The sequence below is a fragment of the Pavona decussata genome, unplaced genomic scaffold (genome assembly GCF_977016875.1).
Source record: "Pavona decussata unplaced genomic scaffold, jaPavDecu1.1 SCAFFOLD_237, whole genome shotgun sequence".
Lineage (NCBI taxonomy): Eukaryota > Metazoa > Cnidaria > Anthozoa > Scleractinia > Agariciidae > Pavona > Pavona decussata.
In genome coordinates, this window is record NW_028145642.1 from 637975 (window position 1) to 656870 (window position 18896).

The window sequence follows — 18896 nt, forward strand, 5'->3', positions numbered from 1 at the left end:
AAAATCAGCCTGAAAATGCTCTTAAGGTGTTCTTAAAATTGTTTCTAAAAATTAAATATGGTACTACATAGACTACCAACAGATGAAATCAATGTGCAAGCACAACATTTTAATTAATTAATTAATTAATTAATTAATGGATGGAACTAGCCTTCACGGCATTAATCAAGGCAATAATATTACATTGGGGGAGAGGTAGCAGTTCTGGTGATAAAGAACTCGAAACTCAGCAAAAGTCAAGCAAATTAAAAATACACCAGCGCCCCCTCCCTCTTTCCATGTAATTATTGACTGGTCCCCAATCCTACAAGCAAACAGAAAGCAAAATGTCAGCATCCAGTTTCTTAAATTCCCAGTCCAATTATCCGATCCCTTTAAATCTGATAATTTTCCAAACCTTGCGGTGAGATCTATACATCATCAGAGCCATCTGCTGTCAGCAAACAGCCAGTTTTCCCAAATAATCCCTTAAAAAAGGTCTGATCATCACTTAACTCACTCCACAACTCCCCAGTCCATTGGGTCATCGGGATCCTTCTATCCTTTGCTGAAAGTCTATCCTGCCATTTATCGAGATTGGTCTCCTCTACCAGCCATGTTTCCAGTGCTGCACCGATTTTAACTTTCGTCATCCGACCACATCCTGCATCAATGGGCTGGATTTTGTCAGTGTGGTGTTCAGGCAGCATGTAAACTGTAGCGTTGATCTGATTTCTGCCTCTTTCATGCAATTGTTGACTTTGTTGGAAGTCGACGTTGTCTACAAATAGAACTTTTTCTTCTTTGTCATTCCCAATTCCTGGAATAAGTGTGCCCTGGACCCACTGCATGTTGACTTCTTCATCCATCCAGGCATTTTGCTGGAAATACATGTCAACCCTATCATACTTTTCTTTGTCCTCAGTGGCCACACGCCCTTTTCCTCCGAAGATAAGAGCTGGCTTCACATTTTGTTCCCTATCAGCCCTAATACAAAGTTGTAGGGTAGACTGTCGTTTATCTAAACCAGATGATGGTTGTGACACCCACACTTGCTTAGCACCTAATCTGTCGTAGGTTTTATCTTGCTCATTTACAAATGGGGGAGGAACCTGGTCGACATTGTATCTATTTTTAGGCATCCATCTTCCATACTTGAGGTCAACTGTAGAGGACTTGTTTCTTCTCCTTTGCGTTTTCAAGGCTTTCCTCAAATCCCTGTGGGATTTCTGGATCGTATCCCGGCCATCATCTACACAGACTTTTTTCTTGAACATCAACTTTATAAGGTGTTTAAAAAAAAATTGTTTACAATTTCTTTGCGCCGCAGGTAGCAAAGCTAATCTAGGCGGGCCAGGATGACAAAAAGAAAAAAAGACTTTCACTGCTAAGTAAGAAGGCAGACTGAGCTATAATATCAAAGATACAAGAACAAGGAAAGGGTTTGGGAGGACTAAAATAATGAAGAACTTTTCTGAGCTTCTTTAAAGGCAACACAGGAGAAAAGACAAGGAAAAAATTAAATAGGGTGGGAAGGAAAGGAATGACAAAACGGTAGTATACAACTATGTCAGTTGTGATGTGACTTTTGTTACTAGAGATTCAAAATCGTCATACAAGTCTTCAAATTCTAGGATGTTAAATAGTGCAATTTTGATTTTCTTTTTAAATAGCAATTTCGGTAATACCTGGAGCTTTGTTGGTATCTCATTCCACAGCTTCACACCGGCTCTAGAGAAAGATTGTCTTTTTATCTCCAGCCTTGATCTTTGTATATAACAATTGTCAGATGCAGAAGATCGTGTATTATAGGAATGTACTTTCTTTGCCGGGAAAAATAAATCTTTGAGGTTTGGAGGGACACAATCGTTATTAACGTCTTACATCATTTCAGCCAGCAGTTTATAATATAGACCGGATTATACTCTAAGTTAGAGGATGTCTGATGCAGAGGTATGATTTTCATGTTTAGGAAAAATGGAATTGGGTGGTCACGTCTATCAGCAAAATGCATAAAACGTAGGGCACGCTTTTGTAGAATTAAAAGTTTACTTCATTGGGTTTCGCTTGCTCGCCCCCACGCAACTAGTCTATAACGCAAATAGGGTGCAATAAGGGAATTACAGTAAAAACCCGCGTGTAAGAACCTAGAAAATTAAGAACCTCCTGGCAGAAATTTGCTACTTTAATACCCCAAAATATAAGAACCTGTTTAGCCAAAAAAAATTCCAACAGGTTCTTATATGCGGGGTTAAACTATTTTATTTATAAAATTTTACCAAAAAGGTTGTCTTTAGAGATCAAAAAATTGCACAGTGAAACTAAAAATGCACAATGTATGTTAAATGTGAACTGTTGTTATAAAACAATTCGGTTACAATTGATTATAAGCATTTATTCTATAAAATACTGTAACAGTTTATAATGAAGAACAAACCATATATTATACTACAGTATTTTCTACTCCGTAAAAATTAAGAACCTAATTAAGAACCTACTTAGCCTAAAATGCCAGTAAGTACCCCAAAATATAAGAACCTGTTTTGCTAAACTCTAAAAAGGTAGGTTCTTACACGCGGGTTTTTACTGTATTAATGCTAGTGAGGGTATGAAAAGGAACGAAATGCCTAAGTCTTGACAACAGACCATTGGTTTCACTGATTTTCAGAGCAATGGCATCAATATGAAATTTCCATGGCAACCTATAGTCAATGAGGACACCGAGATATTTAATGTATTCTCTACATTCCCGATATACATAGTTAATTTTTAGGGTATCATTGATATATATTTTGGGAATGAATGGGAGTCTTTTCTGGTACGGGCGAAAGTTCACAAAGATTTTGTTAGGTTGAGGGTTAATTTATTCGATATTAGCCATTGATATATTTTGTTCAGCTCAATATCCATGGTATTTTAAGGGATTTAAGGTTTTTGCTATATGAGAGTATATTAGGATCGTCTGCAAATAAATAAAAGCTATTTTTTTTTTAGCAATAGCATTAATGTATAAAAGAAAGAACAAAGGCCTGAGGAACCCCACAAGTTATTCTAGACTTTTTTGATGACATTTGTCCGACAAAAGTCACCTGTGTTCTTTCTCGTAGATAGGACCCAAACCAATCATTAATTATTTCACAAAAACCGTAAAAATCTAGTTTTTGTAGCAAAATGTTATGGTCCACCGTATCGAATGCTTTTATTAAGTCTATAAAAACACCACACGAAAACTCCCCTTTATCCATATTTGACTGAATTGCATTAACTATGTCAAGAATCGCGGTCTCCGTAGAATGGCCGTGTCTAAACCCATACTGGGATGAAAAAAGAATATTATTTTAATCAATAAAGGATTTCATTCTTTTATACACGAGTTTTTCAAAAATTCTATTGAAGAACGATAACAGAGAAATTGGTCTGTAATTCTTAGGGTCTGTTTCGTCGTCGGATTTGAAGATCGGAATTACTTTCGCCACTTTTAGTTTAGGTGGGTTATTGCCAGAGTCAACTGATTTATTAAAAATCTGTGCAATAATAGCACTCATGATATCGGATGTGGATTTGAGTATGCTGACTGGGCATGAATAGAATCCATATGATTTGTTGCAGGGCATAGAGAGAATTTCAAGTTTAACTTCATTTGATGTCATAGCCTAAAATAATCAAAGGCTCCTGTGAGCCAACTCGTGAATGCAGATGACACATCACTAATTGAAATTTTAAATACGGCTACGGAAACTTCATTGAAAGCTAAAAGAAATTATATTATTGCCCGATTATGTAACGAGAAATAACCATTCTTGTACTATAAAAATGATTGTCAAATTATTCTCTACAGATTGAATAAGATTATTCTGATGCGCCGATTAAAAACATTTCACATATTTTTTTATTACTTGGGCGGAGCGCCAAGTTATAAAATAGGATTTTTTCGTATACGCCAAAACGCAGTGATCTACTGCGCGTGCGCTACATGTTGGCCGAGTCTGCGAGTCTGCATGTATTCATCATAAGCCGCCATTACGGGACAAAAAACAAGGACGTAAAATTAACACAACGAATATCGTATTCTTAAGAGAAAACAGCTAGTATGTGTGTTGTCTGCTAACTCCTTCCATTGAACAAAACTAAGGGGCAACTTTCCTTTCAGGACGGATATTTTCCAAAAGTTCGACTGCAATTAACCTCAGACGCTCTTTTGGCTCTTCTCGATATATCCCCATTCGGTGTCAAACGTAATCGACAAGATCAGGCCGTAACCACTGAATTTACATACAGCCGAGCAGAACATTTGATTTCTCTGGCCGCAATATAAAAAAGAAAACGTTCAATTAACTTTAAAGATTCAAGACCATTCCGTGGGTGAAAGGCTTAGGGTAAAGTAGGAAACTAAAACTAAAGCTTCGAAAATAAATTTCATTCGGGGTCCAGTGTGAGCGATAAGATCTATTCACCAGAACAAATGTAAACACTGAAAGTTTGCAAATGCAAAGTGACAATCAACGCTTGACGAATTAATTTCTTTATTTACGTTCACTTGGATAAAACCAAAATGTGATCCCCACGGGAAAACAGGGAAAAAGGTGAACGCACGGGCACGCCAAATTGACACTCTAAACGTAGAATCAGAAAAAAAAATCTTTCCTTCGAAGTCGAGTGTTAGCGATAAGATCGATTCATTGGAACAAACGTAAACGCCGAAAATTTGCATATTCATACCAACAACAACTGAGTACCGCAACGCTAAACGCATTTTTATTTTTACGTTGGATAAAGCCAAAATAGCAACTTTAGCACATGGGCTTTAGCAAAACTGAAAGCCCCTTCCGATGTTACAAAACGTTGAAAGAAACCGTCGTTTGGATGCAGAAAGGAATTGCCACGCTGAAAACACCGGGAAGAAATCGGTCACGTGCTAGGCAACCAAAATCATTCACGTGTATCAAGTTTCATCCGGCGAAGCGGCATTCAGAAAGAAAATATTTTCGGCGGTTCTAGGAAGGAAAACTGGACGGTTTCTGCTTGTTATTCAATCGCCACGGGAGCTGCAGTGTCTTTCCACTTTATAAAACCCAGCTTCTTTCATTTAAAGCCCTTTTAAATCCTGGAAACACTCTCTTTTGTGTCATGATATTTTGTCCATTGGCAATCACGCAAAACCACTAAAAGAATGAACGTACACTTCGACCTTTGCGTTTCCTTCCAGTGCGAGTGAAGTTTATTTTCGTTTTTGCGTGTTTAATAAACAAATAACTGTAGACATAATTTGAAATAGTTCATTCTTTGGTCACTCACAGAGCGCTTTGATTTTGTCATTAAAGTTCTGTCCTATTCCAGTGATCATGAAATAGATTCGTTGAGTTAACTTTCTGTAAATCAGTCCTGATTGATGTTCTGTGAGGTTTGTGTTATCCGCACGCGTCCCATATGGCACGCATGTCTTTTCGCACGCGTGTCATATTGCACGTTCTGCGTGACATTTTGCGATCGTGCGCTGTTACCAGTGAAAAAGCTGGAACATCTCTCATAGAAAGTCCAGAAAAAAAGGGTATCAGGGTGGAAAGGTATTCGCACAAATACCCCTCTGTCGCCAAAATTCATCATTACCACTGGAACTGCAAATACTCCTTTGTCGCCAAAATCCATCATTATCTTAGGTGCACCTCATGGTTACAAAATCCGACGTGTTTAGTATTAAAGAGAGTAATGTGTTATTTTGTTTGCGTGACATTTTCGGTCGAACTACATCACGTTTATCGCAAATATGATGCCATAGACTCTCAGCAAATCTTTTATCGGTGAGGGTAGAAGACGGAATGAGTTTGTGGAATGGAATGTGGAAAGACGTGCGGAATGGCATAATTATGCAAAATAAGAATTGCGGAATGACATAATTATGCGAGATACGATTTATGCATAATGACTCACAGAAATACATTTAACTGAAAAAGCGCACCTTTTTTTGGGCGCCAATTTGCAAATACAGCCTTTTTGTAACCATTCAACCGAAGAATGCATCACAAAAACCCAAACGATGGTATCTTCGAATTCAAACTTTTTTCCTTCGATTCTCATCGCATAGCCGTTGATGCAACATAGCAGCTCGTGGACTTTTATCGTTCGCGAGTGAACACAAGATTTGTAATACATTTGCATTAAAGAGGTTTGTTTATTTACGTAACCTGGTTTCCATTCCACACGAGTCGTCCGCCATTACGGGAGATGTATACAACTCAATCGAAGGCTGGTTAAACTTGACATGTTTCAAGCTTTCACAGCGCCTCGCAGGAAAAAGACGTGAGTAAAGAACCGCCTCTGTTTATTTTTGAAACGATTTATGTCACTTGTCGAGGATTTATCTGGTTATGACGAATGTGTTGTGAAAACTGATACAAAACTGAATGCAAGGCTGGCACTACGGCAAAGGGCAGATTTATTAGTGGCTAATATTTCGACTAATAATGTGTTGTGGTTCGGTCATGCTCATTTCCGTTGTTTTACGTTTTATATTAATCAATTTATCATACACAGCCAAACACACACACACGCAAATAAATAAATAAATAAAAACGAAAATAAAAATTTAACCGCAATCTATACCGCAGAACTCTTTCCCCGTATTTTGACGTGTAGATTTCGGTTTTTTATTTTCGAAGGAAGGATCTTGATGAAACAAATAAAATTTTCAACTCCAATATTTTATCAGAAACAATATCTAAACAATTCGGGAAATATTTCCGCACAGCCCCATACATTATTTATCCATGCACAACTGTCACACTAACACGACGAGCGTGAGAACAGAGTGTGTGCCAAATGTATAGATAATTATGCATGGGGCTGTGCAGATATCTTGAAGCAACTCGTACTAAAAATACTGTAAGAGACTAATGTCACTTGAAGCCTACTTTCTTGTATTGTACTGGTTATCCAAAACCATAAAATCTCGGAGAGGAAACATGAAATTCAGACCACTTTGGAGAAGAGAGGGGTAGGGGGAGGGGAACTGCAATAACTGTTGCAACGTGTTGAAATAACACCCATGCCCATTTTTAACCATGAATAGTGCATGTCCCTCTGACTTATAAGTGATGGAATCACCTTCAGCGTGTATACTTTACAGTTAGAAGAACTTGCAAATAAATCATACTGATAACATCCCAAAATATTCCTAAGATAGAGAAAGCTTCTTCACCACTGTAACAACTATCATCCATCACAATGGCTGAACAATCCAGTCACATTGTATTTTATTTTCAAAGTATAAAACGTGTTACCCCAAACATTGTTTATTCTGATCTTTGAAGTGGGTATCTAAGTAGGTGTTTCAACATTATGCTAGCTTATAGTGGGGCAAAGCCTTAAAGAATATGTTAGTATTATATACTGGTTTTTTGGCTTTTTTTTCTTCTTATTTTACTGACCATTTTGTCTGATACTTGAACTGTCTCAGACAAATAAAAACTAAAATCGATCAGTTTTTAGAATTTGCTTTTAAATTTTGGCCTAATTAGATGATAATGCATCTTTGTTGTATACTGGCAAGGTTCCACATTAAATCATTTTTTTTTTTTTGACATTTTACAAACTGTAAGCAAGAACATTACAACATCGCTTTGAAAACGATAAGTTTGTTGAGTTGTTTTCAAATTACATTACATAACTAAGGGACCGATCGTTTATTACGTCCTAGGGGGGGGGGGGGGGGTGGTTTTCTAAAAAATCGAGTGTATGAAAACTTTATCCCCCAAAAAATCTCTCAAACAAAAGTTTTACCCCCCACTGCAATGACAGTTTGAAAATTTTACCCCCCCCCCCCCCCTAAGGTTGGCCTGGCGGTTGAATTGTTGAGAAATTCCTGGGGCCTGTTTCTCGAAAGCCCGGTAACTTACTGGGCCCGTTTTTCGCCGATTACAGAACAATTACAGACATGGTACTTGGCCAATGTTTTCATAGAATAACATGATTTTAAAATTTAGTTTTCAAAGCTGACAAAAATTGACTTCTGTTAAGAAACATTTGTCACCAAAATTACTTATCGGGCCCGGCAAGTTACCGGGTCTTTCGAGAAACGGGCCCCTGGTGACAACGCTTGGTTACATGCGGAAGTCGCTAGCTCTCTGAATCTGAACAGGCAAGAGAAACAATCAGAAGTTAGGCGAAATTCAAGTAAGGGAACATACCTTAGAATGATGTTTTGTTATTGCTGGAGTCTATTCTTCACGGTCGTCAAAAGAAGGTACACAGAAGGTTAAAGCAGCTCGGGGTTTGAGAGCAGTACAGGAGCATTTGATGTATGGATGTGGATCAAGGATGTGGATAATTATATAGATTTTGAAGAAGCCTACCATCTCTATTCGTCTTTTGTTCAATTTTTTTGCCCAGAGAAACAAGCCTTCAGAGATAAACTGCTTGATGAAATACACGGTTTGCCTGTCTATGTCATTACTCAACCTATTACGTGCAAGAGCTTTGTGGCTCTGAAGAATAGTAGCGATATGGAGAAGTATCTAGTCGATTTTACCAACTCTAGGATTGATGAGAAGAATGATTGCGAAATACATTTAGTTGGTATCCTTAAAATTTTACCCCCCTCACTTTTCGTACAAGGTACAAAATTACCCCCCCCCCCCCATCCCCCAAAAAGAGCTCGTTCAACCCCCTAGGACGTAATAAACGATCGGTCCCTAATTATGTAATGAACAACTCATTTTTTTGCGTGAAAACAGCCTTGTTTATATTATGCTTAACTATCTTCAAACTTTATGTTAAATGAAGATACTATTTGTAGAGTTTTCATATTACAAGCGTTATATATGTGGACATGGAAACTGCTATGACAGCTAGAATTACCAGCTGAAGTTATGGTGGATATAGTTTTGGTTGTCATAAGAGAGGATCAAGTATATGTGTGGGGTTAATCCTCTAATGGTCTTACATGACTTATTGGAATGATGACGATTCCCCTTGGTTTATTTTTAGGTCAGTCATCAAGAATCATAAAAATTAATTTTTAAAAAAATTATGTGTACGTAAACAAAAAACAAAAAAACTCTGGTTGTATGGTTGACCTAAAAAAAAGTCATAAATAGTGAACAGCTGGGTATGTATCGGAACATGTATGGAGAATTCATACTTTTGATCCTCTCTTGCTTGTTGTTGTTGTTGTTGCCAAACGTTAACTCCATGTGAACAGTTAGTTATTATTGCTCTACACCCCAAGGGGAAATGGGAGGTCAATTTTAGGGCGATGTAAAAATGCTTGTCCCTGACAGGGGTTGAAAATGTGCAGTTTTGTACCATTGCGGTGGAAATCTGAATCTCTGCTTTCAAAACCTCAAAGGAAAGCTTTTCTGTTCTGTGTAATGAGGAAACTGCTTGATTATTTCAATATTTTGTTTTGGTAACCCTTAAGGAAACTACATTGGGGCCACACCTATGCCAAGAGAGTCTGGTACAATTTAGAACATTCTGTTCAACATTTTTGACGGCTTGACCCTTCAGTTTTATGTAAGATTCCCCCCCCCCCTCCCCTGGGGTGTAAGTGTGGTTAGATTACATGTTTGTAGAGCTACTTGAGTTACTGTTGTTGAGCTACTGAGCAATCCAACCATTTATGGGTTTACCTGTCCTCTGCGAGACCTGTGATACTCACCAATCAGATAAAACAAGGAAAACCAAAAAAGTCAACAATAGGTTGAGTCTAGGAAAACTTCACAGGCTCTTGTAATGAGGCACAGACCATAATACCGTAAAATTCCGGTTACGGGTGGGGATACGTAAAAAGGAAATGTCAACGGCTTTTTTAGGGGCAAGGGGGGAAGGGGTGTTACGTGTTTATATGAAGATCAAAGATGGGACTATAAGTGGAAAAGTGGTAGGGGTTTATCACGGAATAAAATTTTCGTTTACAAATAGATGGCCCAAAAATCGAGGCGATTTATTAGCAGGGGAGGGGGACTTAAAACCGGGATTTCATGGTATGGGATAACCAGTACAATGCAAGCTTATATCGATTTTTTAAAATTAAAAAAAAAAAGGAAAAAGAAAAGAAAGTAGATAAGAATTACGGTATGGTATTAATTACCGAGGCTTCAAGTGACATTAGTCTCTTACAGTATTTTTCGTACGAGTTGCGTCAAGATATCTGCACAGCCCCATGCATAATTAGCTATACATTTGGCACACACTCTGTTTTCACGCTCGTCGTTTTTGGAAGTGGGTTAGTGTGACAGTTGTGCATAGATAAATAATGTATGGGGCTGTGCGGAAATCTTTCCCGAATTGCTTAGATATAGTTTCTTATAAAATGTTGGAGTTGAAAATTTGTTACATCAAGATCCTTCCTTCGAAAATAAAAAACCGAAATCTACACGTCAAAATACGGGGAAAGAGTTCTGCGGTGTAGATTGCGGTTAAATTTTTATTTTCGTTTTCATTTATTTATTTATTTTTTGCGTGTGTGTGTGTGTGTTTGGCTGTGTATGATAAATTGATTAATATAAAACGTAAAACAACGGAAATGAGCATGACCGAACCACAACACATTCGTTATAACCAGATAAATCCTCGACAAGTGACATAAATCGTTTCAAAAATAAACAGAGGCGGTTCTTTACTCACGTCTTTTTCCTGCGAGGCGCTGTGAAAGCTTGAAACATGTCAAGTTTAACCAGCCTTCGATTGAGTTGTATACATCTCCCGTAATGGCGGACGACTCGTGTGGAATGGAAACCAGGTTACGTAAATAAACAAACCTCTTTAATGCAAATGTATTACAAATCTTGTGTTCACTCGCGAACGATAAAAGTCCACGAGCTGCTATATTGCATCAACGGCTATGCGATGAGAATCGAAGGAAAAAAGTTTGAAATCGAAGATACCATTGTTTGGGTTTTTGTGATGCATTCTTCGGTTGAAATGGTTACAAAAAGGCTGTATTTGTAAATTGGCGCCCAAAAAAAGGTGCACTTTTTCAGTTAAATGTATTTCTGTGAGTCATTATCGCATAATTATGTCATTCCGCAATTCTTATTTTGCATAATTATGCCATTCCGCACGTCTTTCCACATTCCATTCCGCAAACTCATTCCGCCTTTTACCCTCACCGATCTTTTATCGTTCACCTGTCACCAAAGACTGAACTAACGTGCATGCTCAGATACTCCTAATACAACGGCGCCCAAGTAAACGCTCCCACAGCGTCTTGTTATTTAAAGTTCATAGAAGCACGCCATGTGCAGCTACGTCATGCAAATTCGTGTCTGATAGACCGGGACTAGTGGATTTTGCGATCGGGCTAGTGGATTCTGACCATCACTTGCCCGAAGGGCAAGTGAAGTTTTTTTGATAATTAAAATTACAAAATTACTGTAAAGCATACCTTTTGTTAACTTCCAGGTAGATTTGTGTGAACCGAAAGCTGTTTTTCAAGCTGATCTCACAAAGGGAAATCTGTTGAACAAAGTATCGCATTAGATTTCATGCCCGACATAAATGCGTGAAAATTTTTCCTTTGGAGTTCAGTCCACGCAATCTTCAAGTATAAATAATGAAATATGACTCTTGCTAAATAAGAATTATTCATCGACCGCGTCCTTTTGCTTTCCCATACATTACCAGTTGTAAATTGCGAAAATGAAACATTTTTTCCCCTTTGAAGCCTTTATGAAAGCTGACAAGATCTAAAAGTTTTCATTTCACCAGACATTTGCATAATTTTGTTTTCGACGTCACTGATGCGTGACATGGGACTTTCCGCTTTCGCGTGAAAACTGACAGCCATCCTTTTTTTTTTTTTTAGCAAACTAATCTACTTGATGTAATACTTTTGTATGAGAAGCAAAAATATCATAATGATGAAAGATGTCGAGTTTTCATGTATGCAAAAAGTTATGATTAGCAGTGAACTTTTCAGTTAATAAAAGTGCTTCTTTTAGCTGAAGACATTTTCTGGCGGGAAATTATTTTTTGGCGGCAAAATTTCAAGTTGCGCAACGCAATATCACGCATTCTTTCTGACTAAAACTATTCAGTTAGTTCAATTGCGAAGGGAGGATAGGTTAAAAAGTCGGTGAGGCTTACAATAAATAAGGCCACTTGTGCTAAACATACATCAACCTATGCCACATAAAAGCTCTACAAAGCGTCTTGTTTATTCAAAGTCCATGCCGACAATTTTAAATTAAATTATTTTTTAATTAAACTATTTTTAAATTAAATTATTTTTAGATTCTTAAAAGACACCGCACTATGTGGAAAAAACAAAAAACCTATAACTTTGCTCAGATTCAACGAAAAATCTCCATTCTTACACTAAAATGATTGTCAAATTATTCTCTACAGATTGAATAAGATAATTCTGATGCGTCGTGAAAAAAATTTCCTCTGGTTTTTTTTTTTTCACTTATTGAGTTTACGACCCCTGACTTTCTGAAAAACTGAAAAAACTCGTCACTTTGCTCAGATTTAACGAAAAATCTCCATTCTTGCACGAAATGATCGTCAAATTATCCTCTACAGTTTGAATAAGAATATCCTGATGCGCCTTGAACAAAAAAGTTTATGCGTGTTTTTTCCACTAATTGAATTTGAAACTCATTCACTGCGCATGCCTGAAAGTTAACGACAGAACCAACCAACCAAACAAGTGAAAAGTCAGCCATCGCTATAACTCGTCCATTGCGCATGCGCGCATTCACGAGTTAAAAACGATGACACAGGTGATTTAATTGTTCTTGTCAAGGAATTCCATGAAGTACTTTTCCGGCGTCGGGAGCTCTTTTGCTAAGTTTTGCCGGATATTCGCAAAATGCTCATTCATAATATTAGAAATACGCGATTTTATGTTGGTAATACTATTACAATTTGGCTGTTTTAATACGTTAATAGTCACTGACTGTTTCTTTTTGCGATTTAACAGATCATTTATTCCCTCCCAGGTTCTTTTCGTGTTAGTCAGATTGCCATTTAAAAATTTAGAGAAATACTGCTTTTTGCTTAGTCGCGTTAAAAGGGATATTTTGTTGCGATAATCTTTATATTTGGCGTCATCGCCGCTCATGTACAATTTGTTTTTCATTTTGATTGATGTGCGAATTCCCTTTGTTATCCAAGGCTTGGATAATTGTTTTTTCCTTCTGTTGGACAATGTCTTGAAGGGTGCATGCTTGTTAAAGATCTTATTATATTTATTATAAAATGAGGAAACTGGTCTATCGACATCTGTATTACCTTTTTCAACATAGTCATTCCAATTTTCTTGAGATAAATCTGCTATGAAGGAGCCAATAGAAAAGTTGGAAAAGTCGCGGACTTTGCTGTTGCCAATATTAGGCTTATCGGCTGCAGATAATTTTTTAGGATACAAAATTGCGAGAAATGGTCACTGATATCCGAAATTATGTTACCACTACTAAGAACTTGTTCTGGGTGAGGACAAAAATATTATCAATAAGTGTTGCTGAGCTTCTAACTCGATTTGGTTTGTCAACTGTAGGAATGAGATAGCAACTTTGAAGGCTCGCTAAGAAATCCTGGTTAAAATTGGAAGTTTCAGTCTTTAAAAGGTCAATATTAAAATCACCGCGAATGCAGATCCCCTTTCCGGATGCAGTAAATTTCTCAATCGGTTCCTCGAAATACTGTTGGAAACGTTCGGGTGAGTTGTGTTGCCTGTAAATTACGCGACAAATAATGTTTTTCTTTTTAACATAAGGTAGTTCCACCCACAAGGCCTGAAATGCTTCATTAGATGCTTTTTCAAGGATTCTATAGCTGTGCTTTTTATCTATGACTAGGCCAACACCTCCTGCTGCTAGGGGTGTCGGAACGAATTCGAAGTTGTAGCCTGGAATTGAAGGTGTAGAGAAATCTAAATTTGAGTTGGTAATTTTTGTTTCAGACATTCCTATTCTGTCAAATTGAAAATCCAACTCATCTAAAATATGAGTTTGAAGATTTTCTAAGGCTTACGATATTATTGTGAAAAAGGAAAAACTTGTATATCTCTCATTGATTGACATTTTAGATTTCATCTGTTCAAAGCTAAGCGGGGAGAAATATCGACTGCGTATTTGTTGACATGATAAATTTTCGAAAGGATTCAGGTTAGGATCTAAACTTGTGTTAAGGTTGAAAAGACTTAAATCATATAGACTGATCAATCTTTCAAGGTCATGTTTGATCGGACTCAAGGTGGTTAGGCTGTTGTTAAATTTGCCATGAAGCATTACAAGGTTGCCGCGAAAATTGTAATAAAGAAGCTCATTACGTAAACATTTTCGTCGAGAGGTATATAAAAGCTTATTTACATTTTGTCCTAGGCATATGTACTGTAGTTCAAGTTCGATTTTTAAAAGGTCCATACATTTTGGTCTTAGATAAAAGTAGATAGGAACGTAATAACGTTACTCAGAAGAAGAATGCTTTACTTAACGTTCAGTTGTGGAGCTCGTACCGCCGCCTCGTCCGTGGATTCTTAGGTTCTTGAGGTCTTCGAGGGTATTAAGCCTAATGGGCTTCGACTTGTCGGTTATCCGCTAGAAGATGGCCGTGTCTTTTGCCCAGCAAGTGCCTTAGCTGAGTGAAGCAATTCCTGGAGCCTCGGCGTAAAGTGACTGAAAATCAAAATCCTCATCTCACTTTCTTCCCGTAGTCCGTTGTTCGCGGGCTTCAGCAAATGAGTATCTCTGTGCTTTAGACAACACACGCTCGCGGGCAATTCGGCGGGTAAACTTGCAAATAATGGGTTGGTTTACTGAGGCTTGCCTTCGGCGGCCATTTTGGTTACGCAGAGGAACTCGGTGAGCTGTGTCAATATCCCACTCCGCTATTCCAGTTCCGAGCTCAGACATAAGGCTACCGTATCCTCTGCTTTTTCGTTTTCTTGCAGCGGTACGACAACCAACTTCAGATTGTGTTGATAACTGTAGAGTTGCATATTGCGATTGCCTTCGATAGTTGATCTACCTTGCTGGCAATACCATTGACTTTAATTTCAAGGTTCGCCAAACTAGCAAGAAGTTCATTGTATCCATCACTTAGATATTGTACATCATTCTCATTTGGTGTGGTGTTCGGTTGTGCAATTAACAGGGGTGGTTTAGGGGGCGAACCTCCAACAACAACAACAACAATAACAATATTTTATTATTTGCCAAAAAATCCTTAATCCCCTGGCTCCGCAGATAGCAGTGCTAATCGAGGCGGGCCAGGATAATCAGTAAAAGAAGAGGAAAGTACACAGTAAAAACTACAGATAAGTAAATACGAAAACAGATTAATGTTGCTTGTTGGCTGTTGCTCCTTTCTTGATCGATTTCAAGTCCTTTTGGACCTCAAAAAGTTGATTTTTTTAAGCTCTTCGTTTTCTTTTCTTTTCTCTTTGTTGGTCCTTCTCCTCAGTACTATGTTGTGTCTTCTCGTTAATCTTTGGAACCAGTTGCTGCTTCATTTGCATGTTTTGAATTGCTAATTTACCATCTTTCAGTATTTAAATCATAGCTACTTGTTGTCACCTTAGTCTGAAGACGATATAGTATCATATCGAAATTTAACAATTAAGTTCACCAACGTTTCCTTGCATTTGTTGTCCATATCATTGACACAATGCATTTACTCAGAATTGCATTTATTCTTTAGTTGCTGCTTCCTTTGAATAATGTAGCTTCTTCTGCGCCATAGCATGCTTCGATTTTCGATTTCATTCCTTTTTGAACCAAAGTTTGGACACTTAGCTTCCTGTTGCTCTCTGTAGTTTAATCACAGTAAGTAAAAGATTGGAAGCCAGAGGATATTTATCAGTGTGTTGGGATCTGTTCCCAGCGATCCTCCTTTGTCTTATTGGCCTTGCGCCACTTGTGTTCTTCTTCGTCTTGTTCAGAGTCAGTTCTGCAAGAATTTTGCCTCTGTTGTTTTCCCACTTAAACACCAGCGATCTGTTGTATCTTTGTTGCCTTGCAACTGTGTTGTACTTATTTATTGAGATGATTTCAGTGAATCCAAAAGATCTAGTGTTTTCTTTTTGAAATCGACAGTGTCAGACTTTCACTTGTTACTTCCCCTTCGATTGTTCGAAGGTCAGGAGTTCAGAGTTGTAAAATTAAACAATTTCATGTCAGCATGTTGCGTCTGCAGCAAGTAAAGAATGAGTGGAGCTCGTGTGGAGCGGACGTGAATTTTGAGCAGCGTCTTCCCTCCTCTCTTTCGGCGAAAATCTTTGGTTAATGGGCATATGACTCGCAAGAAAAACAAACGTGGAGACCGCGGTTCGACAGAGGAAGAGACGAACGTCGCTAAACGGCCAAATAACAAACCAAACGCTCACGAAGAAGATAGCGATAACATGGCGGACCGTAAAGAATCTGATCATGCAGCTTCGGAGGAAGAACCAACGCTTTATGAAATACGTGACATGTTAGCGGACCTTCAAAAGTCGGTCACAAGCATCTTAAAAGAAAACTCTACTTTGAGAGAGGACATACAACAGTTAAAATTGTCCCTTCAGTCAAAAGAAAGAGAAGTCAGCGTTTTAAAAACATCTTTGGAAAAGGTGTCAAAAACTAATGAAACTCTGAAGACCGAACTTCAACAAGCTAAAGATAAACTCCAGAAGCAAGTGGAAGAGACGGACAATCTGTACACGGCGCTCGATGATTTGGAGCAGTATACCAGGAAAAATAGCCTAGAAATTCATGGGATACCAGAAGATTGCTATTCAACGACGGAAGAGGTAGTATTAAAATTGGCAACCTCGTTAAATGTTAATGTTAATCCGAGTGACATTGAGATAACACACAAACTCAAACGACGTGGCAATAATTCGAGTCCAGTTATCGTCAAATTTATTAGCCACAAGGTTAAAACGAGTTTATATAAGGAAAGAGTTAAGTTAAGGAATGTTAAAGTGTCGGATGTGTTTCCCGGTTATTCCAATGCAGTGAGGAGCGAAAAACCTCGAATCTTTCTCAACGAAAACCTGACGAATTATCGACGAGGACTTGTATCGAGGGCAAGCGAAATGAAAAAAGATGGGCTTTTGACGAGTTTTTGGACAATCGATGGAAAAATCTTTGTTAAAACATCACCGAGTGGCGACCCTGTTCGAATCTTCAGTTACTATGATTTAGACAACCTGTGAGCGAACTTGTTGTTTTATTCGACAAAACAATGTTTGAATTGACAGAGGAAAATTTACCGTTACTGTAATCTTTACAAATAATCTTATTAGCTTGTTGATTAACTCAGAGAGGAGGGAAATATGGGTGGGAACATTTACGAAGGTTAGTGCCCAATTCGGACTTTAAGTGTTCTGTGTTCTAAATTTTCGTTTTGTTATTTTTTTTTTCGTCATATTTTTTAGTGTATTTATTAAAGCCTATTTCGTATTGAGTGTGATGTCTAACAAACAAACATGTAAAATCATCTCCCTAAATGTTCGAGGCATTAGAAATTCTATAAAGAGGAGTAGCATTTTTGCATATCTTAAAGATCAAAACGCTACCTTTTATTTTCTACAAGAAACATATTCCGAATCGTGTGATGAGTCATTCTGGAAAAACGAATGGGGAGGTGAAATCTTTTTTTCTCATGGCACTCGCCACAGTAAAGGAGCTTGCATATTATTAAATCCATCTATCAAAGAAAACAAAATTAAAAACTTCCTAAGCGACAGCTCAGGAAGAATTGTTTTAATTAACCTAATACATAATGGTATGGAATTATCACTCTGTAATATATATGCGCCCAATGATCATGCTGATCAGTTGCGATTTATTCAAGAGCTTAACAACTACCTGATAGAAAAGTCTGAATTAACGACACTCATTATAGGAGGTGACTGGAATTGGCTATTCCAAGTCACCTCCTGACAGAAGCCAAAATACAAGAATTCAACTCTGAAACCATTAACTTCGAGGATCCAGAATCGTTTCGCTTAGATGAAAATGTAACTATTATCCTACTAAAAGCTAATTGCAAAGACTTTTACTGGCTAATTATTGATAGGAAATATAATGATGAACAAACAGGGCCAAAGCGGTGGAATAAAACTATTCCCATGGAGAAAACAAACTGGAAAAAGATATTTAAATCGGTTCCAAAGACGTGTAGAGAAAACAGATTAAGAGAATTTAACTTCAAATTCATTCACAGAATTGTCGTGACTAAAAAGGAGTTCTTTAGATTTAATATTAAATCAGATAGTAATTGCATATACTGCGGAGAACCAGACTCTATAGACCACACCTTTCTAGAGTGCCAATTTACAAAGTCTTTTAACAAGGATGTGCTACAATGGTTTAATGTAGAAAATAATTGTAATTTTAATTTAAACACTGAAGATTTTCTTTTTGGTGTTTCCTCTGTGTCGAGTGTTCCAACAAAGAAATTAAATTATACCCTCCTCTTCCTACGTTATTATATTTATAAAAAAAAGCTCCAGAATGACTCGCCACTTCTATTACTCCCGGACTTTATCAAAAAAATGAAATATAAATATAAAATTGAAAATATTTCTTAAGATATACATAATGAATGCTCCCCTTCTTCTTACTTTGTAAAATGCAGTAAGTATTGTACGTTTTAGGCTTTAAATGTTGTATGTGTTTGGAATAAAGGTATATTGAAAAAAAAAAAAAAAAAAAAAAAGTAAAGAATGTGATTGATAGAAGGTAGGTCATTTAGTTCCATAAATTAGCCAAGTCTAAACACAATTGCTAAATGTACCCTGGAAATTCCCATACCTGGTGTGAAACTCTATGTGTGCAATGGTCTAGCACATATATTGATCTACTTAGTACTGTACCCTAGTAGGTTATTATAAATAAAATCTAACTGGCAGCCAATTTTTTTATATAAGAACAATTTTCATTTTTCAGGCTGAATGTGTTCTTATGTGTATGGTACCTTTTTGACTA

General features: G+C 37.4%; 2 protein-coding genes across 2 annotated transcripts in view; one reads left to right on the plus strand and one right to left on the minus strand.

Annotated features, from left to right (window-relative positions):
• The window catches only part of LOC146457761 (heat shock protein 75 kDa, mitochondrial-like), a 108914-nt gene that overhangs the window by 51626 nt on the left and 38392 nt on the right, over window positions 1–18896 (plus strand). The gene's annotated exons all lie outside the window — the stretch shown is intronic.
• LOC146457762 (uncharacterized) lies at window positions 372–1256 on the minus strand. The gene has a single exon (XM_085091540.1). It carries the CDS (start codon window positions 1254–1256, stop codon window positions 411–413), a length of 846 nt encoding a protein of 281 aa, XP_084947666.1. The 3' UTR covers window positions 372–410.

Bases quoted from the DNA above. Each gene is read 5' to 3' on its own strand.
- LOC146457762 (XM_085091540.1), bottom strand. From the start codon at position 1,256: ATGTTCAAGAAAAAAGTCTGTGTAGATGATGGCCGGGATACGATCCAG.